This window comes from Athene cunicularia (assembly GCF_003259725.1).
Source record: "Athene cunicularia isolate RWA chromosome 11 unlocalized genomic scaffold, athCun1 chr11_part1, whole genome shotgun sequence".
Classification (NCBI taxonomy): Eukaryota; Metazoa; Chordata; class Aves; order Strigiformes; family Strigidae; genus Athene; species Athene cunicularia.
Genome location: NW_020799113.1, coordinates 5,646,112 through 5,668,034, shown reverse-complemented (window position 1 = coordinate 5,668,034; position 21,923 = coordinate 5,646,112). Strand labels below are relative to the sequence as shown.

At 36.3% G+C, this 21,923-nt stretch overlaps 1 protein-coding gene across 3 annotated transcripts in view; it reads left to right on the top strand.

The window, feature by feature from the left end:
* The window catches only part of CDH8 (cadherin 8), a 212,252-nt gene that overhangs the window by 117,493 nt on the left and 72,836 nt on the right, over positions 1 to 21,923 (top strand). For all 3 annotated transcript variants that reach the window (XR_003399202.1, XM_026856641.1, XM_026856642.1), the window contains one exon: positions 12,846 to 12,965. Coding sequence is in view for 2 of the 3 variants with exons in the window: in XM_026856641.1 (XP_026712442.1) it covers positions 12,846 to 12,965 (120 nt within the window). In the remaining variant the exon portion in view is untranslated. The remainder of the gene's footprint in view (positions 1 to 12,845; positions 12,966 to 21,923) is intronic.

The following is a 21,923-nucleotide window of genomic DNA, read 5'->3' as shown; positions in this document are numbered from 1 at the left end:
TGCTTGATGCAGAAACGATTAGGATTACACTGTGTTATCTCTGATAGGAATGATGCTCACTTTTCAGCTGTCTTCACAGAACGCACACCCACACACGTACTGAGTGGTGTGTATCGTCACTGTGTTCAGAGCTATTTTGAAATAATTTATTTCTCTTTGAGGAAAGAGAGAAGCACATTCCAGAAAAAGTTTTGAGAACTAAACTGAATCTTTCTTTATATCATCCTTGTGTTCCTTTTTTTTTTTTTTTTAATGTAATTCCTATATAATCTAACATAGTAAACCTTGTTCCCCAACTCCAAAATGAAGAATTTGCTTGTGAAAGCTGATAGTGTATATGGAGAATATGTTCTTTGCAGAAACTGATCACTTTAATCTTTTAATTCTAATATTAATTTTCTTAAGGAATTAAAGATTAAAAAAAAATATAATCTGTGGAATCACTTCATTGTAACAGTATTGCATTTCACAAATAGGAAATAATTTAATTTGTCTGTAATTCTTATTTAATCACTTTTAGATGTAAAGGGACACTGGGAATGAAGCCCGGTTAAAACCTTTTAAAAGGAGATTGAGCTAAGCTTCCATGAGGAAGAACCCCTTGACTATGGGGCTTTTTTTCCCATTTGTCTATGAGGCCTGTATATATGTCTGCAATGAAGATAGCATATTATGTAAATGAATGAGCAATCTTAGAAGATCCACAAGGGTAACTGGAACTGGTCCTGTAGTTTATTTAAAGAAAAGGGAAAAAAAAAAACCCTGAAACCCAAGAAACCCACCCCTAAGAAAAAAACCTACCATCCCCCTGGAGTATGTTCTGTTTCTGTGTTGGCTTCTCAGCTATGAACAGATTCATGAATTCCCTGAAAGCATGCTGCAGAGGTGATAATGGGAGAAAAAGTGGATATTGTCTCCCAACAGTATAGTTTTGGGATCTTTTTTTCAGGAGAGGAATGAGGAGTGAAATTTCTTGATTTTGTTCTCAGTGAAGCCAAGAGTGTTTAGACAGCTAGTGTCATGTTGAAAGACAGAAGACGACAGAAGTAGAGTGACAAATGTGTTGGTGAAATAAAAAAGGACACAGATGGGAAAAGAACAAAAGCCATAAGGGAAGAGTATTCTCTCATAGTTTGCCTGAATTAAGGTAAACAGACAAACTTTAATAATCTCCAAATATTAAGAATTCCCCTGACACTTGTTAAATACCCCATCTTAAAATACATACAGTGGAATTCAGTCTGCCATTGCTCTAGAAATACTTTGTCTTTAACACTTGAAAATACTAACAGTGTGAAAAAGCCTAGATTAATATTTTTGTCCTTAAGTGCTTCCATGACAACTATTTACTGGGGGAAAAAGGTCTTTATTAGAGAGGATTTAGACTTTCAGTTGAGTCAGAATATCAATTTCCAATTTTGGCACAAGCACATCTGCTTAGCAATGTTTTCCTTTGGATCGGAGTTTGCCCTTGATTACACCACTGTAAATAAGAAATCATTCAATCTTTTGGGGTTTTTTCCCCCCAAACCAGAACAGTTATTTAGTACAGCCATGTATAGTGGAAGTACACTGTACACAGTGTAGCTTTTCTTTACAGTTCTCTGAAAGATATTAGTTCTCTTCCAGTTACAGATTGTTTGCAGAAGGACAAAATCTGCTGTATATGAAATCAACATGCAATGTCTGATATGAATAGTGATAAAATAACTTGATGAATTAGAAAGTTGCGATAAAAACCTGACCTGAAATGTTATCAAGATCAACCAAGCTGTGTTACTGTTTTTTGGGGTTTTTTTTCCTATGTATTCATTGATTTTTAAGGCACTGAGCGTGACTGTTAAATCAATGATAGTTTGTCACAAAATTGTAGAGTAAAAGGACTGTATTACTGGGGTCAACTACGAATTAGCCCAAAGGGTAAATGCAAAGGGAGTGCAAAAGCTAAGGAAAAAAACCCAGCAGATGTTGTAAAATATGGCAGCAATGTAACAGCTGTTAGAAAATGTATATCTTCATGTTGTCTTGTTCCTCTACTTGTTCATTTTGTGCATAATCAAATTCACTAGCTGTGGTACTGAAGAGCGTATTACGTGAGAGATTTATTTAGTGAGTGTGCATGTGTTTAAAGTCTTCGGTATATTCTGCGTGACTGAGACACAGTTCTAAAAGCAAAATCCTAAGTAACCTTAAATGATTGGTTAGGATATCTTCAAAACCAGACAGTCTTCTCCTTAATTTGACTTGTTATTGAGCCTTGAAAAAAACATATTTCTGAGTACATGCTGTTATTTTTGTACTTTCCATTTCTCATGGGGTCTGATTGAAAATGTCATTATGTTTTTATACTGTTCTTAAATGACCATTATGAGCTCGAGGACAATGGATGAGGTTATGATACTGCTCTGTAGGGGTTTATAATCTGACCCTTCAGTTGCACTGACCAATATTGTCCAGAGTGTACTAAACTAGTTCATTGACTATACAAAATTGCTATAATCAGTGGGATTGCTCAGAGTACTTTGTACCAATGGTAGCAAGTACTTGAACGTTCAGGTTCTGAAGTCATTGTCTGTATCTTAGAAAGGAGACCTAAATTAGGTGTGCAAAGTACGGAGCTATTAATGTGCAGTGGTTTCTTAGGAAAAAGCTACATTTTTCCTCTCCATTAACTGTCAGCAATTTGTCACAAATTCTCCAATTTTTGCACACATACCTTCCCTTTGCACGAAGGAATGTTGTGTAAATGACACGTAGAGAAGATAAACTTCTCAAGAAAAAGCCATTTGGATCAGAATTGAAGTCATAGTTCCTTATGGAGTTCTGTAGAGAGATATATTTTCCTGTGATGTTCCTGTCTCACAGGATGAGGACAGACAGACATACCTGTATGTTGAGCATATGAGGGCAGAACAGAGCAAATTTTGGCAGTCTTAGGTCCATGCTTGTCTAGTTCTATGTAATCTATAAGAATCTGTCCTGTTGTTTTTCCAGCTGATTCTTGTCTCAGTCACAGACGTCTTCTTGTTGCAGATACTCTGCTTCCAAAATTCTTTGTGGTTGCTTTCATTTGTACATATCAAATACATCACTGTATTTCTGTTCTGTGACTACATGAAAATAAGTCTTTGACTCAGGTTTCTGCTACATTCTCTTTTGGTTACAAGTTTAATTCTACTCTTAGCAACTGTTTTCCATTATTTTCCTGAATTTAAATTTTGATGAAAAAAAATATTTAAAACAGTGGTTGGGTTTTTGGTTTGTATGCTTTGAAAGCATGCCATTTAATTTTTCTGAGCAGCTCTGCTTAGTGACACGAGCCCGTTTGTTGGCCATTAGATGATGCCTAAGTGGAAAACAGGAGAGGAAGTAGACTGGTACGGATTTCTGCTGGGCTGAGTCTCTAAAAGTGCCACAAAGCTGGACTGGAACTTACTCTCCCTTTTTTCAGTTGTGGGATGTGTTGACAAGTTCTAACCAGAAGGTACAAAGTTCTACATCAGATAATTAAATTTGGTGTGGTAATATTTTCAGAGAAACTTTTATTAATATAACTTAAATCACTCTGCTAACACAAAAGATCTAGCTTTAGAACACTGGGGACCAATACTTCTCAAGCTCAGTTAATTCAGATGACCTCTCTTAGTCGTCTTTTTGACGGACACACTTGACATTTGGGAAAATGAGATTCAGATCCAATTCAGAATCCATTTTTTTTTTTCTGACATTGGTCATTCCCCACCCTGCCTCGAATTGTTAGCTCTGTCTTGGTTTAGTTGCTGAATCTACAGCACTTAAATGTTTCTTCATGAATACAGAGAATCAATTGCCTGTGGAGCTGATGTCAATACGGCTTTGTCATGAATCAGCCGGTAGAGCACTGCTGGGCAACTGATTCAAGTGTGCCCTTTCCCTGGGGCCCAAATGGTCTCTGCTGCCATATGCTTGCTCTGCAGTGGCCTGAGGGGGCAATATTTCAGAGTCTGCTTTTGCAACCTGGATTACAGTTGCTGGCATTATAGGCTGCACTCTACCAAACAAAGCAAGCAGAGCATCCAAACTGCATTATACGAGCCGTTTTCTGTTCACAACAAAGTTATAAATGTAAGAATTTCTTGCAGTAAACATCCAGGGCTACTTTATTATTTATTTATATTTTTATACAATACACCTGAGCATAACCTGAAACTTCCATTGAAATCAACAAGCCTTACAGTACTCTTTTTCCCTGCTTGGAAATATAGTGTACAGTGATCATCCAATTTTATTGTCTTTGCCTGGGGACCTCACAGAATGAATGCTGATGAAATAGTCAATTGATTAGAGACAAGCAGTCTTTCAAAAAGTCCTGAACAAAAGAACAGCTATTTTCCACATCTCACAAATATCAATTAATATTCTATAGTGAGGGTGATATCTAAAGGGAGAATAAAAAAAATAACATGAAAAGAAAACATAATTCTTTCAACCAAACATAAAATATATTTTACCCCTCTACTCTTGCCTGTGATGTTACAGACTGTATTTTAATCCTAACAAACAGCCACCCAGGGGAATTTATAAAGGAATACCTGCAGGCTCTCTAATGGCACCATCTTATAAGTTGCAGCAAGAAAGAACTGCCAACCTTAAAACTGAAGAGGCGGTGTCCTTTCTTATTAGATTCACACAAGCTAACTCCAAGCAGTAGGTAACACCAGCAAGGATAATTGCCAAAGAGTTATCTGTATCACTAGATCTGAATATATATTTCTGATGTAAAACATTTTTGTTTCCAAAAGATCATGTTAAAGAGGCAGCATCAGAGTTCGAAAACAATTAGTTTATGCACAAAAAAAAATGTAAAATATGCAGCTTATTAGATTTCACAGCCATGCTTCCTACAGTCCTCATTATACAGCTGTAAAATGCTGAAGGCTGCCAGCTTGCTCCATTGTCTGTGGGCTGTACAGAAGGCATTTTTCTCCTATGCATAGCAAGCACCTTTCATACTTCTGCAGTTACACATTTGCATACAATATATTTTTCCATTTCCCTCACATGATAAAAAGACCTTAAAATGACACGTGAACAATCTGAAAAGTGTCGTGTTACATGTGGTAGGTTATTCAGTTGTTCACAGATTTCGACTCGTACATACTGCATGATATTAACATTTTTTTTTAAAGATTTCATTAACTTTCTAAACTATCTACTCTAAAAATTGCAAAAAGAAATTTGCAATAGAAATATGTAACGTTTGGAAGAAACAACTCGGATTCCTCTTCTGCTTCTGGAGCTAAACCTGACTTAACACATCAAAGGTATATGAAAAGATTCTTTTCCTGGTGGAAACAGGAAACAGTGTCTTGCATTCACCTGCGTGTTACTTCATAATTTATTGTAGTAGTTATTTCCTTCTGTCGATCAAGCTGCTCTTGTTTGACTCTTTCAGATCCCTTTATTAAGTCAGATTTTTCAGGTGTTAAAACTTTTGGTTTAGACTATCAATTCTCTGGGGCATCATCTGCCATTTCCTGTAGATCTGTACAGTACCGAGTTCTCAAATCTCTTTTTCTGTGCATTTCAGTGACATTGCATATGCCTACTTATATAAAACAAACCAGCAAAACAAACAAGTAATGCTTTGTTACTCTAATCTTTTAGATTAGTTTTAAAAACTGCATATGAAATATATCAGTTGCAGTAATTGTCTATACAAGTATATAAGCGCACATAGGTTTTTTATATATATATGTATGGAAAATAATGTAAATTAAAACAAAAGTCTTGCAAGATTTGTACTTCTATATGTTGGTGTGGAGCTTACATGCTTGAAGTACCTGGCAGGTTAGTATTATAGACTGGTATGGCCCATTTTGAGTACATACATGTAAGAGAGTAGTCATATGATTGAAATCTAGGCATTCACATTAGCTGGCTAATTTAATTTGGATTCCTCTCTGGTTAACCAAGAAAGAAGAATCCCATGAGAGGACAATTCCGCCTTCCTCCCTTAGAACAGAAAGCTAGTTCAACTAGGTATCTAATATACCAGTTGAGCCTAAAACTGAGTTATATGAATAACCCTCTCTTCCTTCTTCCTTGCCTTAATCATCATAAACAAGATCATGACAGCATCACAGTATTTCACTACTTAGAGTCAAATAAATTACAGCTGGGAAAGACAAATTACCCTATTAGTTAATCTTCCTGTCTTTCTAGGGTTTTCCCTTAGAATACATTATCTAGCATTCTGTGCAACAGAATGAACTCTTCAGTGAGGAGGATTCTGTTATTTCCCTTGGGGTATTATTCCTCCTTGTACAATTTCTCATTGTAAGGAAGCTTTTGTTGTTGTTTTTCTCTTTGCAGAAGATTAAGTGAAGTCTTGCATCTATCTATGTATTTATATGGTTCTCATCACCCACATATCAGTATTACATCTGTAAAGTACACAAATTTTCTTTCTCACTACTCCCTCTAGGAGTGGCTGTATTCAGGATTTTACTATAGATATCATAGAATACATTCTGGCCTTCCTGTTTCTCTAGCATGTCAAGCACAAGCTGCCCATTTTTCCTTTAGTGGACCATTCTGGCCTCTATTAGCGCTGCTTAGGATGTCATCTTTCACCTCCATTAATTTTTTGCCACTGAAAGAGGCCCAAGCAAATACTTTTCTATTTTTCGCATGCTTTCATTTAAGTGTGTGAAGATCTCCTGAAAAACCCACATGAGACCACTGTCATCTGTTTTTAAAGCAGTCCTTAAAACTTTTCCATGATGCCTACATACTGTAAGCACTGTGGGGTAGGTGTGCCGAGCTGACAGCAGGTGGGTCAGGCAGCAGCACCGCTGTGTGCTGACAGCATTGCTTCCCAGGATGGTTTACATCCTCTTGTCACCTCCTTGTCTCTCTTCAGTTGTCTCTCTGCATTTGTCTTTCCAGGTACTTGGCTCTTCGGAGAGAGGATTTTCTTTCATTGTGAGGCTTGATCCACGTGTTGCTTTTAGTGCTTTGGCAATGAAGTAGCTATTAATAATAAAAATACATTCAAGTACTGATGTAGAAGGTAGGCGTGGAATAATGTACGATCTGCAAAAGAACCCTGGAATGCACATACACCAACATGCCTGCATATATATGCATGTATATCTGCATAGACAGCAAGCTATGCCATTTAAAATACCAGTGATAATATTTTAGGTGTGTATTTTGCAAATGTTAATAAGTTCTGAAGTGCATTCAGAGATTTTTATTCCATATACATTCTCTTTATTTGGTTAGTAAAATCTCTAATTCATAGGTTTTGTGTTCAGAAATGTTTTCATATAGAATAATACAGGATGATAAGGCTTAAAACTGTGTTTCTGTATTTAAAAAATCAGCAACAATGAAAAACAAATAAGAGTAAGTTGCTTCAGCTTTGAGGCACTAATAATTTACATGTCAAGAAGTTATACAGGTTTTTATGAGATTATTGCAGTTTTATTCAATAAAAAATTGTTACCATGACAACAACTGTCATGCTACCTGTGAGATTATAGCAAAGGACAGTGAAGAAAAGGCTTCATTTTGGAAAGAATGCTTATCTGACCTGCTGAATACAAACAATGCTTTGCTTTGACCACTACTGACTTCACGGCTACTATCAGCCAGACTCAAAATCTAGCTAGAGATTTTGAAGCACAGTGATCCTCTTAGAAAAACGGACCAGTTGGTAAATAATGGTAGGTCTTTTTCATGCAAATATACTCGATGCACTGTCAGATTGCTAATCAGATCTTCTGAATGAAATGGAGATTTAAACCTGTCAGGATTTTGAAGAGTAGGAAAGAAAGAGGAAGGGTGACCAAAAAGGGAATCAGAAAAGAAAAAAAGCCCAAAAGTCTTTGGGAAAATGAGAAAACATGGTCCCACTATGTTGCATTATGGTCACATTTTTATTTTTACCAGTCACTGCAATCTTTCAACAAAATGGTTGCTTCATTGAATATGGATACATGTAAATTTCTGGCACCGACTATGCGTTACCTCCTCTAGAACATACAAGTTTGATTTTTATTTTTTTTTTTTCAGTGCGCACATTTCACTGCCACACCAAAAAATTCTCTTTTCTACTCCCTGTGGCAGCATATGCATTTTTCTCTCTGACTAATGTGCAGAATCTGTACCCTGACTTGCACATTAAAAACACAGCCAAAACAACAGAAGAGCACTAGCTGAGCACACACATCTTATTTTTATGATGGCTTTTAATCTTAGTTTGCCAGCAAACACAGGCTTTCTTACCTAGCCATATAAAAATACTTTTATTGTTAATTGCATCTCTGATTGCTAGCCTGTTGCAAAGAGAAACGATGAAACCTGACACTAACAGAGTAAAACAATCAGCAATGGTTAATGGCTAAATCACATTAGAAGTGTTCATTAATTAAAATCTGGTGAATCTCTTTGCAGTCCATATTTAATTGCAGCACCGTTAACATTGCAAAAGTGTACCACAGAAAAAGATGCAGAAAGTTTTTTAACTGAACATCTTAAAATTTGCCTCATCTATTGAAAAAATGATTTTGTTTTACATAAGCCAATATTAGGTACATAAAGAAAAAAGAAACAGTGATTATGTTGTTGGGCCAGATTATATAAAACTGCTGTATTATTGTAATTAGGACAACAGTGACTTGAACTATAATAGTGGCTTTCTTGTAAAAATGGCACCATTTCAAATTTATAGTCTCTAGTTAAATGAGTTTGTTGTAGCATTGACAAAGAAACAAACACAAGCCAAATGCAGTCAAAAATAAACACAAACAGAAACCTTAATTTCTGTTTATTTGCTGGGTAGAACCCAGAGTGTTGTTTTTCAAAGAGCGTTTTCCTAATAAATGCTCTTCTCTACATTCTTTACTGCCTTTTCAATGCAAAATTTTTATCTTTAAAACTTTAAGCATCTAAACAGTATTTATGTACGTGTAGTTTATAACTGCAGTGTCTGTAGTGGTGTAAAATTCTGCTTAAATATTGATAATCCAAAACTCTAGACCGAAGCATGGAGGGTTCTGCTGTGTTTGGGATATTGCCTAGAGAACAGCCACGGTGACTGCGCGTTCCTTTTTTTCTGCATTACTTTTCACTCTCAGGAGTCTCGGTTCTCCAGATCTTTTGTTCATGCTTACTTGAAAAGGGTTCTGTCACTTGCGGGATTGGTTGCCGCTTCTGGACCCTTAGCATCTTGCAGTGGAACCAGAGCAGCACTGATGTAGCAACATCATCTGCAGCTGCAGAGGGGACAGTTTGCTCCTTTATATACTTTTGATTTTCAGTGTGAACATATTAATGTGGTAAGTTTCACACCTGCGGATTTGATTCAAGGCATAAAGTAAAATAATTAAAATTAAAGGTGATAAAATTTGAACTATGTAAAAGCTTAACTAATTTCAGTAGTGGAAGTAATGTCTTTAATTTCTGTTTCATGACTGCTTACATCTTTCATAAACAATTTTCATCAATAAGATTGGGAGCAAATTACTGAATCTGACAGACCTTCTCAGAAGTGTATATGATGGCCGGAAATTAAGTGCTAAGTGACAGAGACTGGCAGTGTAAGAAATTGATTTCTAGGAGCTGGGAGAGCATTTTGTTTTTCCTTCCCTTTCATTAGTTCTATTAGTTGAGATTATAGTCCCGCTTCAGGTGACCTGTAAGGGAAAGAAAAAGAAGGGTATACCATTTCCCCCCTGCTTCTGTGTATATAAACAGTGAATGGGAATACTGACAATTACATATGTATTATTAATGTATGTATACAATTCAGAAAAACTTGGGGCCTCAATAAGTGATTAAATTATTTTATATCACAGGAAAAAAAAAATCTTGAGAGCTGAGCATCAAGACTGGAAGCAATGTCAGCCTCTTTTTATTAAGGCGTATTCAACTTTAATGTCTAATGAACACTTGGGATAAAGGATGAGTTTATCAGAGAATCAGCATACCCATTTAAGTTTTGAAATCTTGAAATAAATATCATTAAAAGTCTTCAGGAATTCTCAAGTGACATAAGGAAAGAATAGATGTTATATATCAAATCTTTCTAAACAAGCAATGTAATTATTTCTGAAGTCCTTTGAAATGAGAGCCAGCTAGGCAAATCAAACATAATCTCAAAGAAGTCAGCAGTTTCACTTCTTTATTTTCCTTTGTGTATAAAGTATATCATGGAAACAAAATGGAACAGCCTAGATAAAATGTTCTTACAAAAATTTTCACTGTTCTGTGATGAGCCTTATCTTATTGTCCCATTGTCTGATGTTCTGCACAAGCCTCTTCTGTCTTAGAAGATTACAAAACAAAAGTTTTATGACAGCAGCCCTGTCACCTGCTACTTCAGTTTGAATCTAGTTGAAGAAAGCGCTGACCTTTGCATTCATATTTGGTATCATGCATGGGACAGCAGCTGTGAACTGCAGGGAACGTCCTGCTGGGATGGTGGGGCTATAGCCTGAATTCTGCAAGAGATTGGAGGTACGGCTTGGCTGAGGGATTGCTTTCTGTAGGAACAACAAAACAGAGAACTTGTAACTCATGTATGGGTTACAGAAGGTGAGCCAACAAAACTTAAATATGTGAGGCAATTCTAATAGTACATCTTTTCATGCTTTGTAACTACTGTGGGCAAACCACAAAGGGTCCTTTTGTTCCTCTCTTCCTGCAACATCCAACCTCAAGCTTCCCCAATGGTTCTATGTCATTGTTCCCTGATTCATGTGTTTTCTGTAGGCTATGCCATGGCCTCTGTGTGTGCCCCATGGTTGCTTCCCTGATACTGTTTATATCCTCCTGATGTGAAGGAGGTCATTCAGGATATTGTCTATAGGCTGAGGCTGCTGTACGTGCTACAAGGCTGGGGACCACATTAGTGTCATCTATCCCCTTGATCGTTTTCACTCAAACCTACCAGGCATTGTCTGTTAGTGCCTGGATATACAGCCAAAGTTGTAATTGGTCAGACAACAAATTTCCCATGTTAATTCCTTACAAACCAACCATCAAGTTGAGGATAAAGTCAATTTCTCATGCCCAGTGGCAGGTTAGAGATTATTATATCAAAGGTTAGGTGTGATCACCTTTCAACATCAAAACCATTTAAGCTTCAACACATAAACAGCTTACATGTTTATAAGAACAGATTCAGCAAGCATCTGTCAAAGGTAGATGCAACATAATATTCGTCAGCACTGTGTTCCTCTTCCACGTGGTATGCATCAGCTGCAGGCCACGTGGATTCTTCTGGACCCTGCTGAACAGCAGGATTGATGCTGGTGGGGCCTTGTCCTGCCAGATGGGGCCATGGTAGAGCTTGCATGGCAACCAGCTGATTTGCTTCCCTTCATTGATGTTCTCCCCGTGTAAAAATGCACAAATTTATGCCCGTAGCCAAAATAAATGACCAGTACAAGCCATAGGCATTTTTTTCTCTAGTGGGATGTTTTCTGCAACCCGCATTCCCTTCGCTGTGAATTATTCCATTATTTCCATTCAGCAAACCTGCTGCACCTTCAGGCACTGCAGAACTTCCACTCCATAAGCGAGGTGTCATCCATCTCTCTAGACACTCCCAGATCCTACCAGCCCCATATCTTGGATTGATGTTTGAAGTGGCCGCGTGGGGAAGCGTGAAATGGAAGCCATTGGGCGATATGTAAATTGTCTTTAAATATGCGCACATTCCTGTCAATAATTTGCATGTACAGTAACAAGCAAAACTTCCCAAAGCCATAGCACCAATGTGCCACACAGAGAAAGAAGAAAAGAGTGTGCAATGCAAGAACATGCCAAAGGGATCTTCTACCCTTTTAGTTTACTGTTCCTGTCCTGAAGTGACGTGTAATTTGGATTCAGCAGCACAACAAGTGGGAGAAGAAAGAGGAGGCTATTTGTACTGGCATATCCAGAAAGGGGAGTATTTTGGTGGTAACTATAATTCTTTTCTGAACATAGGAAACATAATTCAGCCCTTAGCCTCTCTCCTACTCTTGCTTGCTCTCCCTCTGTAGATACTGTCTTTATTGTTAGCCTAATTAATGTCATCATTGTATTTTTAAGTCACCTATAAAAAAGTCTCTGCAGCAAGCTTAATGTAACCAACTGAATTTTATTCAATTTTGCTTCTTACAGAAATGGCAAGTGCTATGTGGTGTAGGAAATAAAAAGGGCAATTTCCATGATTTTCTCCTCTGTTTTTTGGTATGGAATTTATGTTTTGAGTATGGAATTTAGAACTTTGGCTCGACAATAGCCCCCTTGGTGGCAGAGACTCTTTTTGGAGACAGTAGATGTTGTCCTAACTCTGTCACTGTGGCCACATCAAACCATTATTATGGCTGCAAGCCAAGAGAAGAACAAAGAATCCTTTTTATTATTGCTTTTCTATTCAGTCTCTATAACTTGGCAAGGTTCTTTCAGATGTGATTTTGCAAACCTTAAATGCAACATATTATATGTATTATTAACCTTGTATTTTGTATCCCTTTGATATGATTCCTTTGCAAATGCTTGAACTCTACAAATATCTACCAGGTGGCTTTAAATGCATTCTACAAAGAAACCTTAAATAATACAACTACTAAAAAGGTTTTTCTTTTAACCAGAAATTCAGTCTGCTGGTATGTATCATCTTGAAAGAAAATGTCTTGTTTGTGTTTCACAAGTAATGTTTTACGTTGTTACTGTTATTTCTTCTTCTTTTATTATTGTCATACAACTCACAAGGAAATTAATTTTTGTTTCAAATTATTTTTGGAATAAGCTATGCAAATTCTAATAAGAGTGTAAACGTTAATTGTGTATATTCTTTTCTTTAGGCACCTTTGTTACTAAAGTAACAGCTACAGATGCAGATGATCCAGTTTATGGGAATAGTGCCAAGCTGGTTTATAGCATTCTGGAAGGACAGCCCTACTTTTCTATTGAGCCACATACAGGTAGGTGACTGAAGGGGAATCCCTGGGTTATATTTACATGAGTTACTGTGCCTCTTGCGTATTTCATATCATATACTAACAGGAAGCGTAAGATGTCTGTCAGTATACTGAGTTGTAACGTGTCTCACTTGTATCCCATCAGAGTCTGATCATGTGAAAAGACAAAGAAAAATTTTGTATTAATGATAATGGTGATTTTAATATTACAGAAGTTACTGAAGCAAAACTGAGGGTAGTGGAAGTGCCGTGTGACTTATAACAGACTAGGGATTGGAAGGCTTGGCCTGGGGAATTTAATGAGCATAATGTAATTTTCAATATGAGACCATAGTATTTTCAGTTTAAAAGAAGTACAGTTTAGCTTGGGAACTTTAGTGAAAATATCATGTGTTTTCATTAAAATTATTTTTCTTTCTTGATTGAATGGATCAGGGTAAAGAATGAACATGAAACTGTGTTGATATGAGGTTTTATTAGTGTGCATTTAGGATTACTGTATTTCTCTGTGGTTTTAAAGTCTTGAAAGTCATCTCAAAGAGCTGCCAATAAATCCATTCCCTCTTGTTTTCTGTATGTATGATGTACTTACAGTAATTTCATTTAGATATGTCTGAGAAGTGTTTCTTAAAGTGATTTGATGTTATTTCTTACATTCTTTCACCTGTTACTAGAAGCTGTTTTTAATCACTGTGAGTCAAGCAGCTGTGATCTTCTAGGGAGAAGAAAGCTATAACTTATTTTAAAACACAAAAAACCACCTGAATGTATATGGCCATACAGGAGTAAAGCGGGAGTAAAAATTCTTGTCCTCATTGCAGAGTTACAAAAGTTTGAAATAAATGCTAGGAGAAATTATTAAAAGATGCTTTTGATAGATTAAGTGCGCTAAATTTTCTCACCAACATTAAATAGAGTACTCTTATACTCTCTAAAGTCCAGAATTTCTTTAGCTCTTTCTGGTGAGCTTTGCATGGGAAATTTTTTTTTTATTTTGGAGAAATGCCTTAACTTGCAGGGACTTTAGGTATGTAGTACAGGTTGATAAAGATTAATAGCTTAATGGAGTCATCCAGTAAAGTATTTTCTTCTGGTTTGAGGACAGCTATCCTGAGTGTCAAAATAATCTCTGGAATGTGGTTCATTATGGTATTTTACTCTGCATGTAAACCTGAGTTTTACAAAGAATAACTCTAGCACAGCACTATGGGAAAGCAGTAACTTGTTTTAAAAATAAGTATGTCGAGAGAATGTTAATTAGTGAAGTCCCTTACTTCATGCTGGCTGATTTGCTACGTCATGTGGAAGTATAACTCCGAACAGACTCCCGACCATCAAGTATCAAAATATATGATTTGGTTTTCTCTAAGATTACAAATTATTGCATGCAGTAATGACTTAACTAGTTAGCTGTCTTAACTACAGGGGGATTAACTGCAGGCTGTTTCTCAGTTTCTACTAGTGAAAGCTAGTGCTTTAGCACGGGAACACATTTTATGGAGGAGCTGAGAAGTGTATTTTCCACCTAACAGAAGTTTTTTCACTTCTTTCACACAAAAATAGCCTGAAATAATTATTCCAAATACAAAAAATTATTTAATTTTACTCAGCATTATTATTTGTATTGCATTAAAACCTTATGCTTAATCCAGTGAAGTAACTATTCATCACCTAGGAAAGTGATTTGCATTATCGTGAAAGCCAGAGAAGATTCCAAAGCTTTTTGGTGAACCTGAAAATCATGATTTTTCTCCTGTTTCACTAGGATTAAATTCCCCCTCCTGCCTTAATTTCCAGTTACAAATATTCCTTTGAATAGCAGTTCAGTTACCATGAAAATGACATGTTAGTTTCTAAAGGGAATTTAATCACAAAGAATTCAACTGTGTCTTTGCCACAGTCCCTGAGTAAGTGGCTTCATATTATGGAGCTGCTTCTGAATGAATAAGTGGTTTCAGATTCCTCATTTTTCTGGATCTATGGAGGACATCAATTATGTTCTTCTCTCAACCATTCAACTGAATGAGTTTATGTACTGAGGCCATCTTCTGTTTCTTTGCCACCTGTATGTAATGGCCTTCATCTGTAGTTTAACTGCCATACTACTCTTACAGCTACCCACCAAATTGTTAAATCCAGAGAGTATGCAGTTGTTTCTATGGTATTAGATGGACCTATCCATTGCTTGTAATGTTCTAAAATCTGCAGAATTTGTTCTCATGTCTGAGATGTGTTTTGATTCACTTACAGGACTCTTAGCCGTACTAAATGTTAAATTATATAGAGCCCTCCAGCATACATTTGTTTAGGATATGTAAACAATAAACATACATGAAAGTCTAGTCATTAAACAAACCAGATGCAGGTAGTTATGTAAAAACCGCAGCCACGTATTGTACAGGGTGAAAAAGATTGCTCTAAAATCCAGTGGAGTTGTGGTTATTCTGAAGAGAGGTGTTGATTTCAGAAAATATAAGGAACTATGCAGCTGATTTTCTTGGTAATACCAGAATTTTTGAGCAAGGGTATGATAATGTTTATTACATACCAGAGAGAGTTTTATGGGTTGTTACATGCAATCTCCAAACACCGATAGTATTATGCTGATAGCTACAATTTTGCAGTAGCTTGTGGCGCTGTATACTTCACCTTTTAGAGGTAGTGGTGCATAACACATGCACACTAGTTTAGCAGCTATATAATTTGGACAGTAGTACTGTTGCCTTGGACAGATAGAGTGGAAGGTGCATTTTAACAAAAAGAAAATGTCCAAAGCAAATAAATAGAAAGTATGTAGATGTTTGATTGTTTCTTTAATTTATCCAAACGTAGTAGTGTGAGCCACCGCAACTAATATTTGTTTCCTGTTTGTAACTAGGCCAGGAAAACACATTATCTTACACATTTGGATGTAGCACTTGGGCACCTCAGTGAAAGTTTTCATATGGGAAGATGTTTGGATACTATTGTGACAGTGTACAAATTAAGGCAGAACAGCTAGGTATAGTAGTGTCTTATCCAAACAAAATAAAACCTGAAGGTGATCGTCCAAACATGGTAGATATTTTAAGGTTTGGAGTTTGGTTGGTTGGCTGGTTTTGGTTTGTTGTTTTTGGGGGGTTTTTTGGGGGGGGGAGTGGGAGTGTGTATACAGCTACATTTTCTCTGTGGTTACATTTCATTAGTGCCCCTGCAAGTGGAAAGCCTTTCTGATTCATTTGGAACAGAATTGTTTCTGAACACAGATACTGTGTCTAGAATTGTGTCTTTCTCAAAATGGAATCACTGTTTTAAGAAATGGGCTATGTTAAAGTGCTCCATTTAGGAATGTAAATATTTTCTGTCATACATGGGGGTGTGTATCAAATGTTTTCAGAAGTATAGCCACTTAGAGCTGATCCACTTACTATTTTTTCTAGATGACTGGCCTTTTAATAGCTTTGTTTATTAGAAATAAAGACTAGATTTAAATCTGTGCAGCTACCATCAACAGGGCAGCCATAGATAATCTGTACTGACTATAATTTTTTTCATTTCCTGTCTCTGAATGAAGATTGTCTGACCTTGCTGCTTTGTTTTAGTCACACACTGAGAGCTGGCCATCAGGAATAATCCTAATCATGCCTCCTGATTCCTCTCTCTTCTGTAGTACTCTGAACTCCCCCTGAAGGGGGAGAAACGGTGTAGGATATGGCTTCATGCCTATGGTAGAAACAGTTGCTGCACCTGAGGGCAAACCTGAGGAAAGCAGTTGCTTACTCTTCTGCTTTTTCGTTCCTACTAACTTGACATTAACTAGGTGTAGTCCTTATCTACATCACACTCTTGGTTGAAGCTCTAACATTACTGCCAACCTCCTTGCTGAAACAATTCTGTAATGCTGGGTGCACAGAAATAAGTCTGGGTAAGTGACCCATAAAACAATAATTTTCCATTGCCTTAGATGAAAAATGCATATACTTTTGCAGTTCTAGTTTGCAAGTTCTTCTGTATGAGTTATATAGGCACATGAAAGAAAGTAATTCAGGAGTTCTTTTTCATTCCCTCAGTATGGCTTAGGGTAAATCCTTTTTTGATGACTTGTTTTGAATATTTTTTGCTTTTTATAGGTGAATTTTATTATGACCACTGATTCGCTAGGTAGAGAGTAAACGTAAATAATACGTTACAAAGATACAGATTCAGATTTTCTGAGAGGTTAAACTTACAGTGTGATGACATCAGATTAGTAACGAAACTCATGGTAAACTAAAATATATTCCATAAATCATTATCATTACATCTGACTAACTGACTCCAGGTCTTATGACTAGTGTTTCTTATTTTATAAAGGTTTACAAGTTGTATGTATTCTCTCATAATCCAAATTCAATTGGGGAAGGGGGTTCCTTAAGATTGCTAAAAGTAGCTAAAGTATACCTCTTACTTTTAAGGTTTTTCAAGGATATTAAGTCATGACTGTCAGCTTTAAAATAAGATTATCATAATGGAACATAATATGAAGTGACACTGTGTTCTACAATATAGGATTGGCAGAAAAAATACATCTTTAGCTGTGTCTGACTTATTTACAATCACATGAACTTAAATAATGTTACTCCTACACATACCTGAAATATAGTTAAATGAACAAGACAAATTACACCAAACGCCCTACTGCACTGGAAAACACATTGTATTATTCAAGCATAAACCCTTACTGTATATATGAAAAAGAATAAAACACTGCCATCTTGGATGTGGTCATTTGGTACAAAGCCAAAGTTCCGAGTTAGTAAAGCAGAGATGAGTAGAAGAGTCAGGAGACCTAGAAAACCAAAAACTCTCCTAATAGAATGTTGATATTTTTTTTGAGAGAGTATTTTTTTTTTCTATACCTAGCTTTAAGTGAAAGTACACATGCTTTAATCAACAGAGCTCTTAGTGATTTAGTATATGGTCCTTTCTGGACCAGTGTTGAACCCTGTTATTCTGAAATCAGAACAAAAGTGAGTAGGCCTAGGAGGAATGAAAATGGCATTCAGCAAAAGTAAGGCTTGAATCTTTTATTTGAATTTGCAGGTTTTATTATATTTCTCCATCTAGACCTTGAAATACAGTCCAGCAGTACAAAAACAAGTAAGGTAGTGATAGGATAGATAACAGCAACTTTTAAGTTACATACATTTTTTGATGTTACAGACATTTTTTGATGTTACAGACTATTTCTTCTATCTAGATGTTAATTTCCATTTTAATACTAATGGTGCATATCAATGATAGCACACGCTGCCCTCAGAATACTGCATGTAGTACTGGTGAGACCCATCATCATAAAAAAAGACTACTGAAATGCTGAAGAAAGTTCAAAGCAGGGTAGCTAAGGTGAGAAGAATATTACTTATAATGAAAGATTGATTGAACTTAATTTGTATAAACTGAATAAGAGGTGATTAAAGGAGGATGTGAAATCACTGCACAAATATTTGAGAGGTGTTAATAAAAGAGAGGCATGGGGACTGTTTCTGTAATTACTCATGATAAAATGACAAGGTAGCATTTTCAAAGTGGAGAGAGAGGTGAAAACAGTTTTGATACGGGAAGTAATCTGCTACTGTAAGGGGAAGGTAATGAGCTGATAGGAACAGAACTAACTCGTGTTCAACAGAGCCTTTCTAAATAGTTCAATTTCTAAATAGTTTAGATTTTAACCCTCATGGGATTAGTGTAGAGAAAGAACTTGTTTGATGTTAGTCAGAGTCTGGATTGAACTGCTGCTTTCTAGCTCATTTTGTTAACTAGTGCTACAGTGATATCCTTGCCAATTGCTACAGATTTAAAGTGAACTAAACTTTTAACTGAAATAATTTTAAGAGGAATCATCTCAGGTGGGTAGATGTTGTTCTGTTTTAGCAAGTGAGGTATAGGAACTCCTTTCCTAGAGGAGAAGGCAGGTGTGTGCCACAACATACAGAAGGTAGGTCCATGAAGCCCAGAGAAAAACATTCCCAAAGTAGCAGAATTGGCTCCAGCACATGCAAGGATTTCTGGAGTTTTCACTTGATTGCTTCCATTATGGCACATTCAGCTCTGTCTTGACAGCATTTGGTGCACTTTGGTGCAGTGCTGAAAATAGAGTATATTTTCAAACTAGTATAAGTCTTTTCTTGTCATTGTGTACTGAGTATACTGTGCGGCCTTAGGAGTTGTGTTAAGGTGTTTGTAGAGATTCTTTGGTGATTCTGAGAGTTGTCTTGGTGACAGACCATTAGGAGAGAGAGTTGTACTGGCAAACTGCTAGTGCAGCAGACCCGAGGGTCAGTCCTACAGTTCTTGCTTTTTACTTAGAAGTATATAGTGCAAGTATTATGGATAAGGTATGTAGGATTTGGTCCTTCAGTAGCAGCAAGAGGTGTCTTTCCTGATTAATAAAGGAAGTGTAAAATCACTGCAGAGACATTTGAAAGCAATTATGATGGTCTGTAGTTGGTAAAGATGAGTGACTTAAGATCAAGACAGATTGGCATTTGAAAAAAGGTGATTTCTGCTCCTAGGGTGTATCTAGTACTAGTAGTATCAAAAAAGCTGGTACCACACATATTTCTTACATTTCGGAGCAATACTTCTATCATTTTAGAAAGCTAGTGAGATAGTTGGGGCTTAAGCATTTTCCTCACATTGAGTAGGAAAACAGAGGCTACGTATCTAAATAATGTGCTGCAAGAGACTGAATCCGAGAGAGCAATTTGAACGACACAGCTAGAGTTGGGAAGCTTCTGAAATAGAATCTAAGACTACATTCTGTAAAGTGTCCAGTATAATTATAGGTATTAGAGGATCATTACAAATAAAATCCTAAAGAAGCAAAGTCATAAATGTAGTGCAGAATATTTAGTGCATTCATTCTCATTGGTGAGAGGGTGATCCTTTCACTATGCCAGTAAAACTTGGTCCCAGGGAGAAGGGAATGGCTACGAAGTAGAGATGAAAGCTTTTTACCCATACTATAAAACCCAGATACAAGTTCATCTCAATTAAAAAGGCATTATTATAATAGGTGTTATCCAGTTGTATCCTATATGACATTCTTGAAGCAGAATACATGTAGTGAAAGGCAGGTAGTGTTAATATACACACAATGACAAACTCGCAAGGTCTACTTCAGAAGGAAAGCAATATCAGAAAACACAAAAATGGTAGTAACACGGGCTGAAAAAGAAAATACAATAGATTGTAGGTTACCCAAGAAACAAGAAAACTATTAAAATTATATTCAACCTTTATTTTGCTGTTAACAGAAAGGCACGCAGTGCCATCTCCATAAAATTTTAAAAAATAAACATGGTAATAACATATGTTCTCTGTTAGCTTCTCTCTTCAAAATACAAAAATGGCACAGAATCAATCCACATAAAATAGTATAATATAATATTCAATTCCTCACTTAGTGATTATTTTTACTGTGGCTAATGTCTTTGATTTGAAACTTATCTACATCTGAATGTAGTTTGGACAACTCCTGTAATTATAATTTTTCTTGTCTTTCTTGCTAAAAATAAAAATCCTAAGGCATTAAAACTAAATAAGAAATTAGAATATTTGGTGATAATTTTTATTAAAATTATCATATTTTTATGAAACATAAATTTAAATTAGGATCATGGATTGGAATGGCTATATCACATCATCAAAGTACTAGAATTTCTTTTTCATTTTGAAGAAAGTTAGTTGTGATCTATTAATTTATTAGGAATTATGGTATGGGATTTCCACAGATCTCCAGGTGAAACTTTTTATGCACTGCTAAAGCATCACTGAAGTCAGTGTACTTCATGGGAATTCAAAGAATGCATCTCATGGCTCTGAAGAAATTACAAGATTGATATTTCAGGAGTTTGGACCCTAAATGACTGTTATATTTAATAAGAATTTGCACGAAGATTTTAGCACAGAAGGGAGATCAAATCAATTACTTAGCTCTTCCAAAATGAAGAAGGGAAAGTTCCAAAGTATGCACATTGAAATAGCAGGAAGTCTTCATCAAAATGTGTGAGATGAATGAGATGTTTTAAGAAAGGCTTTTCAGGGCCAGATTCCAATTTTGCATAGTGCTTGTTTGGTTTTGTTCCATGTTCTCAATTATTATTATGTGTAGTTTTATAGTATTACTATAAAGAGATCCTTTAAAAAATGAAAAGTGAAAAGTGAAAACAAGATCCTTATTTCTATTGTTCCGTTTGCTTCTTTTCTTTCTTTTCATCAGCTGTAGCCTCTGACACATTGCTTCTTTTCCCGTCATCTTTTTCAGTGTGAGACAGTGTATATTCTTCCAAATAGGTTTTTGAAAGTAGTCCACAGGGGTGCATTTTAACCGATTCAAGTTGTGAGGCAGATTGTGCAAATTGCTCAGTGTGTGCATTTAGGACCACTGTAAAAGTAAATCCCATTCTGCAGCTGTTTTATTTGCTATTGAGCAGTGTGACACCAATAGCTGTTTAGGAAAAGCAACTCAGCCAAAAAGATTAAAAAAAAAAAAAAAAGGTAGGGGTGTTTTCATTCTTTGAAGAAATAGATTACTTCCTGATTTCTTTACCTTCCAACCCACTTACTAATGTTTCCAGCTTTAGTCAGAGGATCTGTAGCCAAGTTACGATGCAGGTATCTGGTCAGTGGTTGTGCTGCACGTCCATTGAATGTTTTCACAGGACTATGGTTTGCAATATATTTTATAGCACAGAGAGATAAAGCCTTATCTTAGACAATATAGAGGGAAGGGACCTCAAGTGAGAATGCAGTGAGCACCCTTGCCCCAGAAAAAGGATCAGGCTTATCGCTTCTCATTCTTGACAGATGTTACTCTGATAGGTTCTTAAAAACTTTCAGTAATGGAAATACTTCAAATTCTACGGGCAGGCTTCTCTCTCAGTACTTACCTTCTCTGTTAGAAAGTGTTCCCCTAATGTTTAACTGAAGTCTCTCTTG